Source organism: Polypterus senegalus, chromosome 9, assembly GCF_016835505.1.
Source record: "Polypterus senegalus isolate Bchr_013 chromosome 9, ASM1683550v1, whole genome shotgun sequence".
Classification (NCBI taxonomy): domain Eukaryota; kingdom Metazoa; phylum Chordata; class Cladistia; order Polypteriformes; family Polypteridae; genus Polypterus; species Polypterus senegalus.
In genome coordinates this window covers 46,694,851-46,719,596 of record NC_053162.1, presented here as the reverse complement: position 1 = coordinate 46,719,596, position 24,746 = coordinate 46,694,851, and the positions used below count along the sequence as shown (strand labels likewise).

Below are 24,746 nucleotides of genomic sequence, written 5' to 3'. Positions count from 1 at the left end.
GGTCTCCTAACCACAAGGCAGCAGCGCTACCACTGCGCCACCGTGCCGCCCAACCATATTACCACCTTTACAAAATAAATTGAGATGTAATATACAATAATACAAATAAATGTGTATTATTTAATGATCCAAGTTCTTTGAATTAAAATACTGTCATTTTTAAATAACAACTTGATAACACTGATAAAACGTAAACACTCTTCAATATATCATTAGAGCTTGGCCATCAGGAGTGGCTGTCGATTGAGTAGAAGAAGAGAATATACAAAATACACAAGCTGTATAAACAACTTGTATATAAGATATACAATAACCCCTTTCAAGGTAAATCTTGAACAAAAAATTCGTCTATAATTGAAGTCGCACAGATGAGTTAGCAAATTCACTAATGCTTTTTAGTTTTAAAAATTTGTGCAAGACACTCCATTCGAGGTCTCAGCAAAGACTGAATGTTCCTTACAAATTTCCTTGAAAAATAAAAGGGTCAGGTTTCAATAAAATTGGAGCGAAATTGTTTCATGTGAACTGAAAGACAAGGTACTGCAATCACAGTAGGTGTTTTATACATTATATGCTCACAAACCTAAAAATGTACACAATATTTCATTTTAATGTCTCATTTGTGTTATACATAACTATTTTAAGTAACTTTTATTAACACATTGTACATTAGACTTCATGGCCACATCTCAAACTGTCCACGTTTTTTGTAAGTTTTTTGAATTATTTACTGCTGCATGCAAAAAATAATTTTCCAGTGCTATACTGTAAATAAACTCCATATGTTGGGCAATATCTTCATCACAGAGATAGTCATGTTGACTGGGGAGGTGTCTGGGTCATTTCCTCCAATGGATGCCAACCTCACAATAGGGAGGTTGTCTGGAACACTCCCTGGTCAGTACTATAAGGTGTTTGAGAGCACATGAGATAAAGGAGTGCTTGTCCTGAGAGCTAGCAACAGGAATTTTTGGCCATGTACATGAGTTTCTATCCAGGGCTGGTCAGGAGAGGGAATGGCACCTGGGGCTACCAAAGGGGGGCTGCTGGCATGGAATTTCACTCCTGTAAAAGGTTTTGGATGAGCAAGAAGTTCTTCTCAAGAGGTTGGGTATTACACTAGAAATACTCCAAAGGTATCCCTTAAAAAGACCTCTGATTCTGGCAAACCAGCTTGTACTTGAGAACAGAGTAGAGGGGAGGGCTCTGGCAATAAAGGAGAAGGAAAATAGCCAGGTACAGGACTAGAGTGCATATTCAGGTCCTTGAGTACATTAGTGTTTGTTTTGTGTGTATTTCCACCTTCTTTAGAAGACTTTTTCCCGTTCAATAAACCTTACTGCTTTTAGATTTTATAGCATCTGAGTGTCATTCTGGGATTGTTGTCTGCTCAAAAGCACCCTTCAAGTCAGAAGACATATTATGTATGACATGTCTACCTATTGACATTTAAGGTGAACCTCGCCTCACGGTTCCCAATGTTGCGCACCAGTAGGGTCTTCTGAGATAAATACTTCACAGGGCAGTCGGAAAAGTTAAGATGGTCTGGGAAATCCAAAATAGCACGAGCCCCAATGGCTTTTATAGGAACCACAAACTTTTCTCGTTCAGTCATGAACACCAGTAGATGGGAGTAGTCCTAAAAAAATAAGTGGTGGTTTATTGAAATAGGCACAAAAAAAAAAACAGACTCAATCTTAACTATATCAGAATAATTAAGTGTCACTTGAAACTAAAGCTTATATTAGGTATTTTTACAAATAGTTTAAATAGATAAACAATATACACTCACCTAAAGGATTATTAGGAACACCTGTTCAACTTCTCATTAATGCAATTATCTAATCAACCAATCACATGGCAGTTGCTTCAATGCATTTAGGGGTGTGGTCCTGGTCAAGACAATCTCCTGAACTCCAAACTGAATGTCAGAATGGGAAAGAAAGGTGATTTAAGCAATTTTGAGCGTGGCATGGTTGTTGGTGCCAGACGGGCCGGTCTGAGTATTTCACGATCTGCTCAGTTACTGGGATTTTCACGCACAACCATTTCTAGGGTTTACAAAGAATGGTGTGAAAAGGGAAAAACATCCAGTATGCGGCAGTTCTGTGGGCGAAAATGCCTTGTTGATGCTAGAGGTCAGAGGAGAATGGGCCGACTGATTCAAGCTGATAGAAGAGCAACTTTGACTGAAGTAACCACTCATTACAACCGAGGTATGTAGCAAAGCATTTGTGAAGCCACAACATGCACAACCTTGAGGCGGACGGGCTACAACAGCAGAAGACCCCACCGGGTACCACTCATCTCCACTACAAATAGGAAAAAGAGGCTACAAGTTGCACGAGCTCACCAAAATTGGACAGTTGAAGACTGGAAAAATGTTGCCTGGTCTGATGAGTCTCGATTTCTGTTGAGACATTCAAATGGTAGAGTCAGAATTTGGCGTAAACAGAATGAGAACATGGATCCATCATGCCTTGTTACCACTGTGCAGGCTGGTGGTGGTGGTGGTGTAATGATGTGGGGGATGTTTTCTTGGCACACTTTAGGCCCCTTAGTGCCATTTGGGCATCGTTTAAATGCCATGGGCTACCTGAGCATTGTTTCTGACCATGTCCATCCCTTCATGACCACCATGTACCCATCCTCTGATGGCTACTTCCAGCAGGATAATGCACCATGTCACAAAGCTCAAATCATTTCAAATTGGTTTCTTGAACATGACAATGAGTTCACTGTACTAAAATGGCCCCCACAGTCACCAGATCTCAACCCAATAGAGCATCTTTGGGATGTGGTGGAACGGGAGCTTCGTGCCCTGGATGTGCATCCCACAAATCTCCATCAACTGCAAGATGCTATCCTATCAATATGGGCCAACATTTCTAAAGAATGCTTTCAGCACCTTGTTGAATCAATGCCACGTAGAATTAAGGCAGTTCTGAAGGCGAAAGGGGGTCAAACACCGTATTAGTATGGTGTGCCTAATAATCCTTTAGGTGAGTGTATCATATACAGTGGGAAGAATAAGTACTGAACACGTCGACTTTTCTATTTCTAACATGTAATTGCACTATATCACACAAGACTTAAATTATGAACTTATTTGTTTTGATTTCTTTGTATGTGCGGATTACTTAGGTTGTTACAGACATCTGGTGAAAATCTCATGTCAATAGCCCCATTAGAAATATATTTACTGAAAAAAAAACGTTGACACATTTAATACTTATTTTCCCCACTGAATATTAACACTTCAAAAGAAAAGACCACAATTCAAATTTTTATTTCAAATTTCATTTTATGACTATCACCATTACCCACAGCCATTTAACTGTTAACAGGGATTCCTAAGCTGTGACCCAAGAGCTTTATGTTGCCTGGACAAGCCCCTGAATGTTACGAGCACACAGTCACAAATCATTTGCATTGGTCATTCACAGATTTATGTTTAGCAGATGTAACACCACATTATATATAAAGGCTTGAAACGCTACCATAATTTATGTATCTGTCAAATAAGTTTATTAGAACATTTTATATTGCATCATGAGTGAGTCTAATGGTGTGTTTCTCTTTACCACAAGTGAGTGAGGGAATTGCAAATGGCAGACAATTAGAAGGTGGTTCATTCAAAACAAGACGCATGGCGGCAATCATGTTGCACACACAGTAAATGACAATGGTATGAGTATGCTGCCACTACTTCTTTTTTGCTGACACTGGTACAGGCAACCCTTGTTATAGTTGAGCACACTTTCTCCCCAATGTGCCAAATTAAGTCATATTTTTAGGCACAGTAATGTGCAATCACAGCTCTGCTGTGCTGTCACTCACATGTCTGACTAATCTCCTCTATACTACACAAGAAAGCTCACTAATATAAGAATATTATCTATCAAAGTTTATATATTTTTTGTGATCAATTTTTATTAAAGTCAAACAAATAGTAAAGCAATAAAAAAAGAGAAGACATTTTCACATTTGCCCTGCAGTGGGCTGGTGCCCTGCCTGGGTTTGTTTCCTGCCTTGCGCCCTGTGTGTTGACCGGGATTGGCTCCAGCAGACCCCCGTGACCCTGTGTTAGGATATAGCGGGTTGGATAATGACTGACTGACTGACTGACTGACTGACATTTTCACATTCAGATTTTGAAGAAAAAAAAACCTTCACCAGTGACCACCCAAAACTCACCCCACCCCAGATTATTTATCAAAGTTAATTTAATTTAGAAAGCTGTTCAAACATACTGTAGAAGTAACCTTTAAATAACTAATTAAACAAACAGACTTGGGTGGTTGGTTTTGTTCTGAGTATAAACAAATATTCATGAAGAATACTGCTACTTTAAAATTTCAGAGACCTTTGGTCAATTAAAGGCCCAATCAAGTTCATGGCTGAAGTTGTCTGCTTGGCAGCTGAATTCTGTTCATTTAAATTTTAATGCCAATTTTCTCTTAAAGAGAGAATGCTCCTAATTGAATGTATATACTGTATACCAAAAATGAAAACTCAAATATTGTGATTTTACACCTTATACACTAACAGAATATAAAACTCTGATAAAAGAATGTTTCTTATATATGGGGATAAATGTTCACAAATATTTTTTACATCTAGTTGTATTTAAAAATATTAAAATTAATGGAAACAATACGAGTTTACAATTTTAAGTCACTTTGGGAATCCACTTGAAAGACTGCAGTCTGCAGAACATTTTTTGTTTTGACACATTTAAATTCTGCTTAAAAAGGTTATTCTACCATGTTAATAGAGTATTAGTTGTCCAAAAGGCAATAATAATTAATAATAAATAAATCCATCCATTTTCTAACCCGCTGAATCTGAATACAGGGTCACTGGGGTCTGCTGGAGCCAATTCCAGCCAACACAGGGCACAAGGCAGGAAGCCAACCCACCGCAGGACACACACAAACGCGCCAATTTAGAATCGCCAATCCACCTAACCTGCATGTCTTTGGATTGTGGGAGGAAACCCACGCAGACACGGGGAGAACATGCAAACGCCACGCAGGGAGGACCTGGGAAGCGAACCCGGGTCTCCTAACTGCGAGGCAGCAGCGCTACCACTGCGCCACCGTGCCACCCAAATAAAAAAATACAGAAATTTCTAAATATTTGATGCATTTTCTCACATATAAATAGATTACAATTTTGAAATTAACATTTTATACCTATTGCTAAATATCAACATTTCATGAACATCATGTGCTTAGGTATATTGACCAAAATCTTTATTTTAGCCGTCAGTCAATACCAAATCCTAATTACTAACTAAAACAAAGTGAAACCACTACAGAGGGAGGCATTGAAGCGAATCAGATTCTGAAAGAGTAAGTGTTTGCTTTTCTAGCTAAGCCACCTTTTAACAAAAATAAAACTTAGGTCATGTTTATCTGTCAAGAACAAAATGTTCTCTTCTTCCAAAATCTTCTATAGTCATGGTTACATTTTCAATTAAATTTTGACATTGAATTTATCACAGATACATAACCTTATTTTCATCTGGTTTGAATAAAATATGGAAAGTTGATGACATTCCAGGGGCCACCTTGTTGTGCACATCTGGAGGACTAATAACTCTAAAATATGGGGAATCATCTTCAACGATTTTCACCAGCCTTGGAACCTGTAAAAAGAGACAGCAATTCATGTACTTATTTTGCTGGCCTCAAATCATAATAAAGGATGAACTGGGTATTTTAAGCAATCGCTGAAAAACTCTTTTGGACAACAGAAACAAAGTTTAAAACCAATATAACTCCAGGACTAACAAAAGTTTGATATGAATGTAACAATGTATACTGTATATTTTCATTTTAAAGGTATGAATATGTATTCTGTGTATTTGAGAGTACAAAAGCAACAAAGGAACTATAAAAATTGCTGAAACCGAACAGAACAACAATGAGCTGTTTAGGCTGCAATAACACGTAATGACTCCTGCAAGAGTATTACAGTTAACAATACAGTGGATGCCATGGCTAAACTAAAACCACCACCTATTAAGAATTTTCCATTATACTTTCACTCTAGCTCTTTATCAGTATACCTTTTGATATGTTATTTTTGATTACCACAGATGCTGAATGTGAAGGAGTCACTATTTTATGGAACAACATCGTAGCAGTGAATGACTCTCTTCCAATTTGGCTTAGAATTTTGGAGCAAGCAATTGAGGTGTACCATGTTAGCCATTAATGGATGCAATGAGAAGTCAAGCAAGAGGACACCTTTTATTGGCTAACTAAAAAGTTTACAATATGCAAGCTTTCAGGGCAACTCAGGCTCCATCTTGCCTGAAGAATGGGCCTGCATCTTGGCTGATGAAGGGGCCTGAGCTACCTTGAAAGCTTGCATATTGTAATCTTTGGAGTTAGTAATTGAAATTTTACTTAAATTTGTTTTCTTGAGTCTTGTTAATGATAATCACAGAACACTGCAATCTATGGCAAAAGAATTAAGCACAAAAACACATTTCTATACTTTTCATCTTTCTTATAATTTAGCAGAGTGTCTTTGAAAGCTGAAACCTTTCTTTTCCAACAGAATCAAAACCAAGAACACACCATTCATTACAGCAAGTATAAGAAGCCCAAAGTATGCATGTAAATTGGTTTGGTCCATTTCCTTCCACCTCTAACCTCCCCTCCAAATTAGTGCATTCCAGACTGATTTTCTGGATGGTGTCTGGAATAAAAAGTTCAAAAGAAACATGCTGTCATGTACATGCGTGACTGCCACCCACATTGGCCCTGGTTGCAACTTTGTCTTGTCACATTAATAATAATAATAATACATTTTATTTATATAGCGCCTTTCCCATGCTCAAGGCACTTCAAAGAGTTCAAGAGAGAATGGCAGGGTATACAGTATATAGCATTGTACAAACCAAATAAATAAATAAAGAAGATTAAGACAGTAAATTCAGAGAAAAGCCTAACAGACAACACAATTGATGGTAAACTGAGAGAAGGGTAATAAAGTCAAGTAGAGCTAAAAGCCTTCTTGAACAGATGAGTTTTGAGTTGTTTTTTAAAAGAATTCATGGAGTCAGCTGATCTGATTAATTTCGACAGGCCATTCCAGAGTCTGGGCGCTATACAGCTGAAGGCCCTGTCACACATGGAGAGTAGATTAGTGTGGGGCACAACAAGATTGCCAGAATCAGAGGACCTTAGTGGGCAGACAGGCACATAGTGATGGAGAAGGTCACTGATGTAGTTTGGCGCAAAGTCGTTTATGGCTTTGCAGGTTATTAGTAGTACTTTATTTTCAATTCTGTAAGACACAGGGAGCCAGTGAAGGCGAAGCAGGATGGGTGTGAGGTGCTCGCTGGTGCTGGTTCGAGTAAGGACTCTTGCAGCCGAGTTTTGAATAAGCTGGAGCTGTGATATAAGATTAGAAGGGGCACCTGCCAGCAGCGAGTTACAATAATCTATGTGGGATGTGATAAAAGCATGGACAAGTTTGTCAGCATTAGAAAAGGAGAGGAAAGAGCGAACACGGGATATGTTACGGAGGTGAAAGTAAGAAAGTTTCTTAATGTGATTTATGTGGGCGGAATAAGAAAGGGAGGAGGCATGGTGCCTCATTCCGTGGACAAGAATACCATTCAATTTCATAATTTTTTGACATCCATATTCCTCCGCTTGTCTGAGAGTCAGTTCTATCCTATTTTTCAAACTTACTGTCAGACTCCAAATTGAAACATGATTCTTGCAGATTGAAAAATCTTCTTTTCCAAAGTGAGCACTCCCACCATGTTATCTTAATAATAATACATTTTATTTATTTGTAGGCCCCTTTCGAAACACTCAAGGACACAGAACAATAGATAAAACACAGATTATAAACAAAACTAAAATACAAAAATTAAAATCAGACAGAGCAATTGTAATCAAAGAGAAAAAGCAGTCTTAAACAAATGATTCAATATTTCTAAGCTCAGATGGTAGTGAGTTCCAAAGCTGGGGAGCAGAGCAATTGAATGCGGATGAAGGGGACAGTCAAGTGGATGGAGGAAGAGGATCTAAGGGTGCGGGAGGGAATGGCAACATGGAGGAGGTCAGACAGATCTGGAGGAGCAAGGTTGTGGATAGCCTTACAAGATAACAGAAGAATTTTGAATTGAATGTGGAACTGAACTGGAAGCCAGTGAAGCTGCTACAAGACGGGAGTGATATGGTGAATAGACTGGGTTCTAGTAATGATGTGGGCAGCTGAATTCTGGACCAGTTGAAGCTTATAAAGAGATTTGCGAGAACGACCAAAGAAAAGGGAATTGCAATAATCCAGATGAGAAGTGACAAGGCTATGAACAAGGATAGCAGTGGTGTGAGGAGTGAGGGAGGAGCGAATACGATTAATGTTACTCAAGTAGAAATATGCAGACTGGGAGAGGTTATTGATGTGGGACTGAAAGGATAAAGTACTGTCAAGGATGACACCCAGACTCTTAACCTGTGGAGAAGAGGAGACAGAGAAATTATCAATAACAAAGGAAAAATGATCAGTTTTGGATAATGCTGATTTTGTACCAATGAGGAGAACCTCAGCTGTGTCACTATTTAAAGAAAATTTGAAGAAAACCAGGATTTGATTTCTGCTATGCAGTCAGCAAGTGAGGAGGGAGAAAAGGAAACAGTAGGTTTGCTAGTGACATAGAGCTGGGTGTCATCAGCATAACAGTGGAAGCTAATGTTCTATTTATGAAAGATATTTCTAAGGGGAAGGAAGTAAATAATGAAAAGGAGGGGCCCCAGGACAGAGCCCTGGGGTACACGTGAAGTAATAGCAGTGGGTTGGGATGTGAAAGTTTTTTAAGCTGAACAAACTGAGTGCAGCCTGAGAGGCAGGATCTGAACCAATCTAGTGGTGTGTGGGCAATGGCAATCGAAGATAATCTACTGAGAAGAGCAGTGGGACAAAGAGGTCAAAGGCAGCACTAAGATCAAGATGGATGAGAATAGTGATGAAACCAGAATCAGCTGCCATAAGGAGGTTGTTAGTAATTTTTATAACTGTACTGTGGAGGGGACGAAAACCAGATTATTCTATTATCTTCTCTCTCTTCTAAAATGATGTCTAAAGCCATCTGAACAGGGATTTTCTTTGCCATACTGGATTGTTTATGAAAAGAAGCCACATAGATAGAGTTATTTATTTGTTGTGTCCCACCACAATTCCATTTTGAAAAGAAATTAGAATGATTAGTCCAACTAGATTACGGATTGTACTGAATGGGAAATTTATTGTTGGAGGTTGGATGGACATGGAGGAGTCGATGGCAGTGTTCATGGTTGAAGGTGATGTAAATAATTGGTATGATTGGTATGATGAGATTAAGTTTGGAGCATTTGAAAGCAATGCTTCTAAAGTGATGTTATTGTTGTCTAACAATATTATTATATATTATTGTTGTTTCCACAACTGCACTGCAGCCAGGTCTAACAGATCCAATACCACAAGTGAAATGTACATGTGCTGGGGAGGAAGCACAATATGTACTTGATAAAAAAATAGTCCCTTAACATGCTCTTTAAAGAAAATTAGCCAAGGACATCAAATCTCAGTTTGAAGAGAATATTCATTCATTTTTTAGGAAACATTGAAAATGGATTCCACATACCTGATAGCCACGTAAGAGTTAATTAACATCCATATGGTTTAGGGCTCTAAGAATAAATATCTCTTTTTGGATATAATTCGAGGAAAAGGCTGACATTGTGAAAGAGCGCACCCAATTTTTAATAACTGGCATTAATTTCAACATTTTGTTACTCCAGAGATGGTGCCATACTTCTGTGTTTTGCATGTATTAGCATTTGTATAATTTTCAATTAGTTCCTATTCTCTATTTTACTTTTTTCAATATAATTTATTATGTAAACTTATTTGGTAACTTAATGTTTTTGCATGACCTTTAGGGTCAGAGCACAGATCCAGCCATTGTATAGCATCTGTGGAGCAATTTTAAGGTTAAGGGCCTTGTTCAAGGGCCCAACAGAGTAGTATCCCTTGTGGCGTTAACAAGATATTGAACCAACAGACTTCCAAATACCAGCGAGTTCTTTAGCCGACACTCATAAAGGCAACATATTTTTTACATTGTTTTGCTTTTTGTACTAACAACTGATTTTAAACACTTCTATAGTTTACTGAAAGTAGTTTCTTCCTGACCCTGTTCTGTTTCACTCTTGAATCTGAGATTCCTGACCTGCTGTTGTTTAATATTATAACTGTTGGGCATTCATCAAAGCAAACAAAAGCTGGTTTCCTTCCTCACTGAATATAATGGGGAAAACTGATTTATTTTTGATTTTCCTTCTATTATTGTAACATTTTTAAAATCATCATTTTAAAGAGCATTTTCAGTGTCATGCAAGCTACATCTACAACACAGGTCTTTTGGAGGCTGCTATCTTGACACAATTCCTAAAACAGAGGTTAAATGAAAAATAAGTAATAAGATTACATGTGTTATATTTTTCTTGAATTTGTAACAGGGGTAAATAATCCATTTATTTTAAATCTATATTACTTTTTGACAACAGTGCCCTGATCTACAAGGAGCTGCTCCACACACTTGATCTACCTTCTACAAGCTCATTTTTTTTCTATAATTATAACCTACATTTTTTTGTGACTTGTTTTAAAATTTGGCTGTGTATTATTTTGTGCAGCAACTTAGAAGCGCCATTTTCATCACAATGCAACATTTAGTACATTTAATAACTCCTTTTGCGAAACAGAAATAGACAGTTTGTGGGAGCTAAAGTGACAGGTGCATTTAACGCGTTTAAGCAGGAGAAATTTTGATACATGCTTTACAAGCTTGTGAAGTGTCCCATTTCCAATTTTCTCTTTGAACATGTCATTTTCCATGAACAAAAAACCTCATTTTTGTGAAGGAGTGTCGGTTCACAAGTCATATACGTTGTGTGGAATGCAAATGCGGCATAAGCAAAAAAGCAAAGATATTAATAATAATGAAGCACATAAAGAACAATGCATACAAATATATACTTTATTTACAGTAGTGTGTAGAATTTGTAACCTACGTTTGAATATATTTGAAATATCCATCCATCCATTTTCTAACCCGCTGAATCTGAATATAGGGTCACGGGGGTCTGCTGGAGCCAATCCCAGCCAACACAGGGCACAAGGCAGGAACCAATCCTGGGCAGGGTGCCAACCCACCACAGGACACACACAAACACACCCACACACCAAGCACACACTAGGGCCAATTTAGAATCGCCAATCCACCTAACCTGCATGTCTTTGGATTGTGGGAGGAAACCGGAGCGCCCGGAGGAAACCCACGCAGACACGGGGAGAACATGCAAACTCCACGCAGGGAGGACCCGGGAAGTGAACCCGGGTCTCCTAACTGCGAGGCAGCAGCGCTACCACTGCGCCACCGTGCCGCCCTATTTGAAATATTTTAACCGAAATTTGTATGTATATTGTCAGTCAGTCAGTCATTTTCCAACCTGTTATATCCTAACACAGGGTCACGTGGGTCTGCTGATGCCAATCCCAGCTAACACAGAAACAAATCCCAGGCAGGACACACACACTAGGGACAATTTAGGATTGCCAATGCACCTAACCTGCATGTCTTTGGACTGTGGGAGGAAACCAGAGCACCCCCGCACAGACACTGGGAGAACATGCAAACTCCACGCAGGGAGGACCTGGGAAGTGAACCCTTTCTGCGAGGCAGCAGCACTACCACTGCACCACCATGCCGCCCCATACTAGGTTCACTACAGGGTTAATAAACAACAGTAGCAGCAAAAAATGGATAACAAAACACTGCAGCTGACATTTTGCCTTGTGAGCTGTGATAGTGTCTTACCAAAAAAGACCAGATTGCTATTTTTTATTTCTTGGGTGATTTAGAAACCTAAACAGAAATCACTGCTTTAAATAAAAAAAAATGTTAAACGGACATTGGATACAGGACCACTTGATTGTTTCACTAATTTAGTGTAGCCCAGAGTCCAGATCATTACAACGAGTAGTGGAGCGGTGTTGCATTTGGTGAAAAAGGTCCCCTGTGTGCACACCCAGAATGCCCTAATGGTAGATCGAATCAAAATTTCAAGGCAGCCGCAAACTAAAAAGCAGACACTATTATTAAAAAGTAATTTTGAAAGAAATGAAATCTTCAAAATTACCAAGCAACAGCACAGCAAAATAATGAAAATAATGACACAAAAATGCAAAATTGTATAGAGTAGAGCTGGAAATACAAATCATCATTTTTTGATAATTTAGTAAATATTTATTTAAAGTTGAACAGTTTTTTTCATGTGGACAGCAGAATGAAGCAACAGTTAGAGCTGCAAATCTACATCCCAATAACCATGTGAGGTTTGCATGTTTTCCTTGTGTCTGTGTGGCTTTCCTCCAGGTATTCTCCTGTTTTGTGCCAGAGATGGAAACTCAAGAATCGCATGAGTCAATAATTACAGTAATTGTGTACATGTAGAAAATGGATGAATGGAAGGCATTAGATGGTAGACTTCCAACCAAGTTACTGCATTTAAGTGTCACGTTACTGACTAAGGAGCAAAACATTCTACAGATAAATGAGAAGGTATGCTTTTTGGAGCTTTGTCATGGAAATAAGCGATTTCAAGGAAAGAAGACCATTCTACTTTATGAATATGGATATAACATTTAGCCATATATATATATATATATATATATATATATACATACAGTATATAGTGTGGAGGAATGCCAGGCTTCGTGCTCCGGCCCTCACCCCCAGGCCACCAGGAGGAGCTCTCCCGACAGCAGGATCGTGCCCTGTGCTGGATACCTTGGGGCCACCAGGAGTCGCTGTGGGGGGGCTTATGGGCTCTTTTGTGCCTTATGACCCAGGAGTACGTCACGGTCATGTGACGGGAAGGAACGACGTGCTCCTGGGTTGAAGTAAAGGACTGATTGCCCTGACCCGGAAGGAATAAGGAACTGTGGACTGTTGGGACAGGAACACCTCCGGGTCAGGGGCTATAAAAAGGCGGTGCCTCAGTCCAGACAACGAGTTGTGCTGGGAGGGAGAGGAGCAAAGTGTCTGGGCGATGAGGAGAGAGATTATTGTGTTTGTTTGTTGGGTTAAATATTTATGAGTAGTGTGGAAGGTGCTTTGTGCACTGTGAAAAAGAATAAAAAGTCTTGGACTTTTACCTGGTGTCTGGAGTTGGTTCAAGGGAGCACTAGCGCCCCCTACTGCCACAATATATATATATATATATATATATGAATAGTTTACTGTAAAATAATGCAAAGAGTACGCAGCACATGTTTCGCCTCAATTCTGGGCTCATTTATTTGACAGCAAAGCGTTACCTAGTAGGTAACCACCCATACAATCAGATTGTGATTCAGACTACGAATGCCGTGAATGTAATTACCCCAATCTATATGCTGAGCTGTCAAATAAACGAACCACACGCTGTGGCACAACATAAAGAGGTTTCACCTTTGACGCTGACGTCCAATGTTTGAACCCCGAGAGGTGATGCAGTGAGTGTGTGCGCCTGATGAGTTCAGAATTAGGGCAAAACACGTGTCGCATACTCTTTGCATTATTTGACAGTAAACTGTTCAACCATTCTATGATCTGCTTCTCACAACTGAAAAAGGGCACCGTAGCGGATGTTAGCCGACTTGCAGACCAACCACAAACGTTAACTGGTAGGTAACTACCCATACAATCAGATTGTGATTCAGACTAAGAATGCCAAGAATATATACACATACATATATATATATATATATATATATATATATATATATATATATATATATATATATATACCATTACCATGGACAGTTATTGTCTTTGCTCACCTTGTCAATGTTCCTCAAGATCAAAGGAAACTCATATGTCTCGCATGGTGTATAATTCTGAAAACAGATCTCAGAAGGGAATGGCTGGAATATGGCCTGGTCTACATCCACTGTTGACAGCTAGCAAAAAAGAAAACAAATTTTGCATTTGTATTTTGTATTTCCTTTTAATGTTAAACAGTGACATTCTCTTTCTACCTAAGGAATAACAGAAATTAATCTTAATATAGCATGATGAATGTAAACAGGATGCATAGATTTTAAATAAAATTTATCAAAAAGCTAAATTAACAACATTAGCAAAAATAACAAATATATAGTATACGGTAGTGTTTCATATATTCATGAAAGCATATTTGCTGATTCTGTTACAACACATGAAAAAGTTATATGTATGTGTTTGAGTTTCACAATGAAGCAATACTGCTGTGCACACACTCAATCATTTTCATCTAACATTTCTTTTTTAAGCATTACAAAATAACAATACAAATAAGATACTGAAAAAACTGAAGTAAATTTATTCTGAGAAAAAGAATTCCTCATCCTCTTTAATAAAACCCCTGTGTGAGTCCAGGTGTCCATGTGTGTCTTCTGATGAAGTGCGCATGCGCGGGGCCACACGTGTTCAGTCTCTCCCTGTGCCTTCCCTCTGCAGAGAGAGAGAGAGACACACACACACACGCACACACACACAGGCGCGCGAAAGAGAGACAAACATACATAGGCGCGCGAAAGAGAGACACACACACAGGCGTGCAAGAGAGAGACACACATACACAGGCGCGCGAGAGAGACAGACACATACATACACACAAGCGCGCACGTGCATTGTTGCAATGTTACTTTTCTTGGTTGTTTATTAAATTACGGATTTTTCATATGTTCATTTTTTTCCCTGTGTTTAAAACTCATTAAAAAAAGTGTTTTTAGCGAGCGGTTTGTAGCGCTATAGCGCAAACTCTTGCAATGATAGTTTTCTCTGTTGTTCAAGGTTTTCTCAGTGTTATTCAATGTTTTTACATTTAGTTTACTATTACGCTGTGCATTCTATGGTTTAATTAAGTATATTTGTGCTTAAAAACTTAAAAAAATATATATTAACATACAGTTCTTACAGTCTGGAACAGATTAATTGTATTTACATGCAATCCTAAGGGGGAAATTACTTTGTGAACCGAGGTTTCACTGTATTACTGTCAGAGAAAATTACAGGCATTTTACGGAAATACAAACCAATATTACTGGGAGAGAAAATTAAAGGCACACAATACAGTGACACACATTACAGCCACATACAAGGTCCCTTGCCATTTAATATAGACTGTTCATACAAATGTTTATGCACTACTGTTCTAGCGCCCGTTATTGTAATGGGCTTAATGTCTAGTAAATAATAATTACTTTCAACAAAACCACATATGCCATGATTATTGGCATAATTGCATTTAATACTTTGTACAAGCCCCCCATTACGGCCCCAACCCCCACCTTCAATAAGATAGCACTGGGTCTTCTCATATAACATATTATAAGGTTGGATTTTATAGAGCAGGGAACTTGAGACCACTCCTGTTTACAGATTCTCTCTCAGATTATCCAGGGTCCTCTCTTGAGCACTACCCTCTTCAGCACACCCCACAGGTTTTCAATGGGGTTTAGGCTAGGAGACTGAGACAGCCATTGCAGAAGCTTGATTTTCTGTTCCTTCAAGTATTTTTGTGCTGATTTGGACATATGTTTTAGATTATTGTCTAGTTGGAAGATCCAATGGTGACCTAGTTTTAGTTTCTTGGCAAGGCAGCCAGATTTAAATTTAAAATCTCTGGATATTTTGGGAATCCACGATGATCATGTATCCTAACATGGTTCCGAAGGCCTTTGGAGAAAAAACAACCCCACAACATCACAGAAAGTCCACATATTTGACAGTGGGGAAAAAATGTTTGTAGTCAAAAAGCTCAATTTGAAGGGAAAGGCTTTTTTCTAGTATGCTTTCCAAATAATCTGTTGGCATAGAAGTGATGTTTGATGGCAGTTTTGAACCACGTGGTATATTTCTCCAGCAGTGAGCCTTGAAGATTTTTTTAAATCTCTTACTTATACTACTCATTATGCATGAGGGAAAACCAAACTTGAGTCCTCTCCTGACAAGTTGGTAACAATCCCAGTTGATTTGAACTGTTTACTTATTGCCCTAATTGTAGATATGTGTGTGCATTTCAGGCATATTTTTTGTAGTCATTTCCCAAATTATGGAGGTCAGCACACTTTTCTCTCATTTCAATTGTGTGCTATTTGATCTTTTCCATGTTGCCACCTGATATATTTATACCCCAGTGAAACAAAGAGTCATGGATTACTGTTTGAAATTTTCACCTGCAGCCCATAAACTGTAACCATATCAGATACAGTATATTTAGGCTCTTAAACTAAACTGACTACCTGATTATAATTTTAAAAAATTCAATGAAATTGAGGTGTAATGATTATCTCTGAAAATTTACCTTAATCCAGTATACATTTCAAGGGGTTATGCAAGGTACTTGAGCTTCAAAGCTTACCAATTCCATCCTGGAAGTCAAGTACACTGAAGGGCAAAATCACAAATAAACCACCCTGGGTAAATTCAGAAGTGCCAGTTCACCAAACCTGCACACCTTTGGGATGTGGGAGGAAACTACAGCACATGGAGAAAATCTAAGCAGGCATCTGCACTGACCACTGTTCCTCTGTGCTGTCGATAAACTGATGCAGTCTTGAATTCCACTACAAGCTTTAATGGCTTATTATGTCCAATATTAGGCAGATGTAATAAAAATACTGATATTAACTGACATTTTAACAATCATTTTGTCAAGTTTTACTGTTTAAAAAAATAAATAATTATGCATATAGAATCATATCTGCGGCTCTATATTTATATTGATAATAAAAATGTGAACCTGTATTTTTCATTTCATTTTCCTTAAGTGAATTACCATAATTAGAATTTTATAATTCACACATTGCTACGAGTCACCTTTAACTGCTGGCTAGCATGCTTTCACTATGGAGTTTTCATATGCGTTCTGGCTCCTCTCTGTCGTTTAAATAAATATGTAGTTCACTGGCAATTCTAAAGCGTTTCTTTGTGGTTTGTTATATCAGAAATAGCGGTTTGCACAGGTATAACACTTAACTAATATTTTTATTAATATCCACACCAACAACAATACTTTGGTTTTCCTCCTACAACTCCCCACATCCGCTTCTGCGCAGACATTTCCCCTCCCCTGTTTTTCAAATGAAGGCCTAGATGGTAACATAGTCCTTAAGCCAGGAGGGAGGTCTTCTGTGTCTAAATGAATGTGAAACCTCAACAGAAACCAGTGGGAGTGATTAAGGAGCAGCGAGTCCATTTCCGGCCACTGTTTGGAGCTTCCTTGGGCCATGATGAAGCTGACCAGGTGGTGTGACTTTTTTCAGGCTATTTTCATGATGCCAAGAACCATCTTGCAGAAGAAAAGTAGCTGGTCCAAGCTGCCGAGTAATCTGCAATGGATTTGACCAACATGGTCTCATTTTGTTGATACGACGAGGAAGCCACACACGCACCCAGTCTTGTTCCTTTAGCAATGGCAGCTTTGATTTTCTGGCCTGACTGAAATGCTGCTGCATACACTGCTGTTGACAGGTAACATGGGCCTCTGTCTCTGACAGTGTTGGCATACAGAGCATCCGGAAAGTATTCACAGTGCATCACTTTTTCCACATTTTCTTATGTTACAGCCTTATTCCAAAATGGATTAAATTCATTTTTTTCCTCAGCATTCTACACATAACACCCCATAATGACAACATGAAAAAAGTTTACTTGAGGTTGCTCAATACTTTGTTGATGCACCTTTGCCAGCAATTACAGCCTCAAGTCTTTTTGAATATGATGCCACAAGCTTGGCACACCTATCCTTGGCCAGTTTCGCCCGTTCCTCTTTGCAGCACCTCTGAAGCTCCATCAGGTTGGATGGGAAGCGTCGGTGCACAGCCATTTTAAGATCTCTCTAGAGATGTTCATTTGGATTCAAGTCTGGGCTCTGGCTGGGCCACTCAAGGACATTCACAGAGTTGTCTTGAAGCCACTCTGATATCTTGGCTGTGTTGTTAGGGTCGTCGTCCTGCTGAAAAATGAACCGTCATCTCAGTCTGAGGTCAAGAGCGCTCTGGAGCAGGTTTTCATCCAGGATGTCTCTGTACATTGCTGCAGTCATCTTTCCCTTTATCCTGACTAGTCTCCCAGTTCCTGCCTCTGAAAAACATCCCCTCAGCATGATGCTGCCACCACCATGCTTCACTGTAGGGATGGTATTGGCCTGGTGATGAGCGTTGCCCTGTTTCCTCCAAACATGATGCCTGGCATTCACACCAAAGAGTTCAATCTTTGTCTCATCAGACCAGAAAATTTTGTTTCTCATGGCCTGAGAGTCCTTCAGTTGCCTTTTGGCAAACTCCAGGCGGGCTGCCATGTGCCTTTTACTAAGGAGTGGCTTCCATCTGGCCACTCTACCATACAGGCCTGATTGGTGGATTGCTGCAGAGATGGTTGCCCTTCTGGAAAGTTCTCCTCTCTCCACAGAGGACCTCTGGAGCTCTGACAGAGTGACCATCGGGTTCTTGGTCACCTCCCTGACTAAGGCCCTTCTCACCCGATCGCACAGTTTAGATGGCCGGCCTGCTCTAGGAAAAGTCCTGGTGGTTTCGAACTTCTTCCGCTTACGGATGATGGAGGCCACTGTGTTCATTAGGACCTTCAAAGCAGCAGAAATTTTTCTGTAACCTTCCCCAGATTTGTGCCTCGAGACAATCCTGTTTCTGAGGTCTACGGACAATTCCTTTGACTTCATGCTTGGTTTGTGCTCCGACATGAACTGTCAACTGTGGGACCTTATATAGACAGGTGTGTGCCTTTCCAAATTATGTCCAATCAACTGAATTTACCACAGGTGGACTCCACTTAAGCTGCAGAAACATCTCAAAGATGATCAGGGGAGACAGGATGCACCTGAGCTCAATTTTGACCTTCATGGCAAAGGCTGTGAATACTTATGTACATGTGCTTTCTCAATTTTTTTATTTTTAATAAATTTGCAAAAATCTCAAGCAAACTTTTTTCACGTTGTCATTATGGGGTGTTGTGTGTAGAATTCTGAGGAAAAAAATGAATTTAATCCATTTTGGAATAAGGCTGTAACATAACAAAATGTGGAAAAAGTGATGTGCTGTGAATACTTTCCGGATGCACTGTAGGTAAAAGATTTATGTAAAGAAAGACGGTCCAAAGGGAGAGTCAGCTCTCTACCTAAAATTAAGGAAGCAGTGTGACGATGCGGGTTTGATGCCTGCTCCCTTCTCGCTTCTGGGAGCCCTTGAACCCTACACCATCGGTAATGTTACTGATGAGCTAGGCAGTGAGGCACAACATAGCAAGGGGATGGTGCAAAAGTGCAAAGTGCTTTTATTAAAAACAATCAACAAAAACAATGTTCAAATTAAATTAAGTGCAGTGCTTCAAAAAATCAATAAATAAATAATCCATAAAAACAGTTGTGAAAAGTGGAGGGTAAAATCCATTAGAAAAAAGTCTTAAAACCAACGAGGTTAAAATAATGTAGGAAGCAGTCTTTTAAAAAACAACAAGCCTGGTGACTTTTTACCTGGCGGCTCCCCTGCTTCTCCCATCTGGGCTTCTCAACAGGAGAGTCGCCATACCTGCAGCTGGTCTTCCCTTCACTCTGCTGTTGGTCGTTCGCCTCTCCGATCCCCAAGTCCTGACTCCCGCTGCCTTATGTGGAGAGTCATCCGCCTTCCGGTCACTCCCACCCTTCAAAATAAACTCTGCGGGAGCAACAACTACTACTACTCCTCGGATGTCGGCCTAACACCCAAGCTCCCTGCTCAGCTGTGCGTGAGCCTGAACTCACTCACTCTATCGCTTGCTCACTCACTCTCCCACACTGACTTTTTCCCTCCTGCTTCCTGCCTTCTCCTGCAACCTTCGTTTCTTTCTTTCACCTGTTGTCTCTCTCTCTTTTTTTTTTTCCCCTTAGCCGACTCGCGCTTATTTATGAAGGCGGACGTGGTAGTCGCGGCAATCAGCAGCTCCTGGGAACAATTACGGATGTGGGCCGTTTCTCACCTGTGCACTCCTCAGGAACCACTTTGGCCACACACCACCACGCCCCCTCGCTAAGCCGCAAGCGCCGTGATTATTTATTTAAAACTGGCCTTAGAACGGGAGCTGTGGACCCGCTATACCACAAGCAGGTGATACCCCTATTGTGGTATGTTTTGCTGCTCGAAAATGTAACAGGGTCTGAAGGAGAAAAGCCGAACTCTGCCATCCTCGTCGCCAAACTATTATATCAGAAATAGCGGTTCACACACGTATAATGCCTAACTACTTTTTATTAACATCCACACCAACAAAAAATACTTCCGTCTTCTTCCAACAACCCCCCACATGTGCTTCTGCACAGACATCCCAGTGTGTATTCCTGTGACAGCCTCGTGTCCCATGTAGGTTTGGCTGCTGCCAAGTTTTCCACAATCTAGTCGTAGTGAATGAGATGTAAAACTTTCACTTGTCCACATTAGCACACATTTCATTCTCTTTAATTTTCTACTATCAATAGGCCATGGCATGCACAAAACATCTAGAAATAGACTGCAATAGAAAGATGAATCTTTCAATAAAAAACAAAAAAAATAAGATATCAAAGAGACAAAAAATATAAATAGATAAAACTAAGCAGTTGTAACAGCAGTTAATACCTTTGAATAGCTATTTTCACTCATGTCCATCATCTCAATAATCTGCGGAGGACACATTTCATGAGTACTGGCAAGCTTCTGTTCTGTTGTCAGGTTCATGTCCTTCATAAAGGCAGATGGAGTTAACTGTGGGAAAATGGGAGGGAGAGTTTGATCAATAAATGAAAAACTAGCTTAAAAGGCAGCTTGAAAATACAGATTTAAAAATAATGTCATATATTTGAAAAGCAGCTGACAGGACTTTAAAAATGAATAATCTACCAAAATGTATTGGATCAGAGCAGTACGCAAGTCTCCAAGTGATTTGATACAGCAAATTGTATGTAATGTAACAACACCCTGAACATTATGACAATGTTGGGTATTTTAGTAACAACACATACAAAAGAACAATAATAAACAACAATGGCATACACATAACAGCTCAGAAGAGCAGCGTTTATCAGCCATTGAAGCAATCTAATATAATTTGACTTTGGGGAGACTGGAAAGCACTAAATGCAAGGTGGGAAGCACACCCAACTGGGTAACTAGTCTGCTGTACACAATGACTTGCATCAAGCAACATGGAGTAGTTTGCAAAAGTACGCTGTATAGTCCAAAACACATCATTTGACAGCACAGTTGATAGTACTTCACTACGTTTACTGCTTCAGGGTAAAAATGGGTTCAATTCTGGCTTTGAGGCCATCATACCCTCTGCCTGCTAAACAAGCCTGGAATGCTTAGAATCCTGCATAATGGTGAAGCTTTATTTAATTCATTTTTAGCTGTCAGAGTATAATTAATTTCAGTTTGATTTTAAGAATGCAGCCTCAATGCTTTGAACAAGATTCTATTTATATTCCTTGATTGTCAGTTGTTTTATTACATTTTGTTGCATTAATCCAATCAATAAAATGTAAAATTGATTAATGGCTATGTAAATGGAAACATCTTAAAATGTTCAGCTTTAGTGAAAGACAAATTCAAAAAATGACAGACATTCACAATGCCATTTTACACTTAAGTAATAAAAAAAATCATAGACACTATGACAGAGATATAAAAACACCACACAGTGGGGAAGCATTAGAATTAAAACAAGTGTCTGAAATGAAACTACAAACATATTAGCACATAGTTTAAGATGCCAGTATTATGTCACCTCAATTCAACAATTGCAGCATTTCATATAAACTTTTAACTGCTTTGAACACAACTTTAAATTATCATTTTATTTCTGTCCGTTTCGAACACAAAGCCTGTTTAATTGGCCACCTCTTAGCTCCTCATAAAGGAAAATAACTAAATAAATATGTTCGGGTACAAAACACTTTGGTCCTGATTGGAAATGCACAGTGAAACAGTACTGAAACAATCCAATCCAATCCACTCCACTCCACTCCGATCCGATCCGATCCGATCCGATAAGATACGATACGATCCGATCCGATCCGATCCGATCCGATCCAATCCGATCCACTCCACTCCACTCCACTCCACTCCACTCCGATCCGATCCGATACGATACGATACGATACGATACGATACGATACAATCCAATCCAATCCAATCCAATCCAATCCAATACAGTTTATTTTTGTATAGCCCAAAATCACACAGTAAGTGCCACAATGGCCTTTAACAGGCCCTGCCTCTTGACAGCGAAACTCCGTTTATTCTGGCTAGGATTACATGATTACCTGCTGTACCTGCACTGTCACTTGCTCTTCCAGTATAAAGTATAAATTTCACAAACAACAATCCCTAGTTTTTATCTGCTTATTCAGATGATTCCCACATCAATCCAATGGTGCCTGGCTGAAATGGTCCCCTCGCTATTTTATATTCATTCATGCTTTAATAAGTTTAAGAAACCTAAAATAAAATGTTTCATTATTTTGTCCTGTTTTACATGTCCTTATAAATTTGCCATACAGTTTAAGTGTCAATGAAGCATACTTGTCTTGTCATTGACTTGTCAAAATCATGTGGCTGATGACTTTTTATTTTCCTTAATTTAATCTCCTGAAGGACCTGCTTTTATTTTCTAAACACTGTGACGGACAGCCGGGACGCCTCTGCTGCATACGTCCCGGGGGAGCCACCATGGACAGTGCAATACCTCCCCCGGGGCACCTGGGGGCAGTCTCCCTAGCCGTGGGTCCTTCCTCAGTCTCCCCCATGGCTCCATGGGACATGGAGTCCACCACAGCCCGGTTGGGAGATGGGTTGGCCGCTAGGGGGTGCTGCGGAGAGCCAGTAGCCACAAGGGACGACTTACCAGCATCACCCGGAGGTGCAATTAAGACCAGCTGGTCAGGCACCTGGAGCACTTCTGGGTGGGCTATAAAACGGGCCAACCACCCTTCATTCGGGGCCAGAATCAGGAGGAAGAGGACGAGGCTGCCTGGGAGGAGTGGTGGTGCCAGGAAGGGTTGTGTAAAGTCTGTTTTGTGCTTTTGGGACTGTGTTAATTTAATCTCTTTAGTTAATTTAAAGCACAACAATTTGTTTAGTTTGAATGTCTGTGTTTTGAGGTGTGACTGGAGTACTACAGTCTTCAGTAGTATAAGCCTGGAGGAGATTCTTAATGCAATGCCTATGTTTTAGCTGTCTCTCTACTGCCATCTAGTGCGTCTTCTTCTAATTCATTCGCGGACATAGATCAAGATCCAAATGAAGATTATATCTAGAGATGTGCATGAAATATTAGTTTGCAAAAAATAATATGCATATTAATGCATATATATAATAATATGTATATCAATTTTGGTTCACTGTTTTATGATTATTCTTTTTCCTTGACTTGTCAGACCTGGACAAGGCAGAGATGTATGATATGCCCACTTCAGAAATGGTAAGCCATTAATCCGCCAACAGAACACTGAGCAAGAAATTTTAAGTGGACCGCCTGAAATCTTTCCTGGTAAGTCATTTTCACAAGACAACAAAAAATTTGGTTTCAGCTATGAAATAATGTAAATTGAATTTCTGTTTCATAATCCTAATACGCTATGCTTTTTTGACTCATTTTTACATGCACATACTATATGGCTGAATAGTTAACAATATAGCAAAACCAAAAGGCACCTGATAATTATTTAAATACGTTTTAAAGCATAAAAAAGAGCACTGACCTTCAATTTCTTCTGATCACAATGGACCAATTTAGGATGACGAGGTGCCACAACCTTAGTTCTGCTGATCTTATCCGGCATCTTGAATATTAATTTCAGCAAAATCTTGAGTGGTTCTTGATCCTAAAAATACTAAGATAAAAAGAGGACTATTATACATATACTGTTAACTGCAGGGCGACAAGTAATAATACCAAGAGAAGAAAAGGCAAGGCACAGTAGGAAGCACTGGCACCACAGGAATTTGAAACTAATTTCAGCTTGTTCTGTAAGGTCTGAATATTTTCCACTTCTTCATTTGGACTTTCTCCTTATTACAAAAGTCGCACAGTCAGTTAGAATTGTGACTCTAAATTGTTGAGGTCTGAGTGAGTGTGGGGGGGAACACAAGTGTACTCAAAGATGGGCTGGTATCCCGTTCAGTGATGATTCCTGGCTGGATAAGACAGATGGGCTGGATGGATAGATACAAGACAAACACAATTAATAACTTCATACAAAACTCTTAAATCTCTTTTATTTTACTTAGTCTTATTTATTTATTTATAAAGCACTTTAAAAACAACATCAAGGCTGACCAAAGTGCTGTACAATAAAAAAGAAAACCCAACATATCAGACACACAAAACCAAAGGGTAAATGAAACAGAAACACATAAGAACTGAAGAGATTCTTAATAAAAAGTATACAGATGGCCAACATATCATACTGGATTGAAAGCCAGAGAGTAAACATGTGTTTTTAAATAGGATTTAAAGAAAGCTAGCGAATGAGCCTGCCTAACGTGCAACGGCAAATGGTTCTAGAGTTTTGAGGCTGCAACTGAAAAAGCTCGATCCCCTTGGAGTTTGCATCGTGTCTGCTGACCTGAGAGAGTGAGACGGCGCGTAAGGGTGCAGCAGTTCTGACAAATAA

At 39.4% G+C, this 24,746-nt stretch overlaps 1 protein-coding gene across 1 annotated transcript in view; it reads right to left on the bottom strand.

Moving 5' to 3' along the window:
• The window catches only part of LOC120534858 (hydrocephalus-inducing protein-like), a 206,036-nt gene extending 182,124 nt beyond the window's left edge, over positions 1-23,912 (bottom strand). The window contains exons 1-5 of the mRNA XM_039762371.1: positions 23,832-23,912; positions 20,710-20,835; positions 13,900-14,019; positions 5,519-5,653; positions 1,448-1,639 (exon numbers count right to left, since the gene is read on the bottom strand). Coding sequence (XP_039618305.1) covers positions 1,448-1,639; positions 5,519-5,653; positions 13,900-14,019; positions 20,710-20,835; positions 23,832-23,912 — 654 coding nt within the window. The remainder of the gene's footprint in view (positions 1-1,447; positions 1,640-5,518; positions 5,654-13,899; positions 14,020-20,709; positions 20,836-23,831) is intronic.
• Between the last annotated feature and the right edge of the window lie 834 nt (positions 23,913-24,746).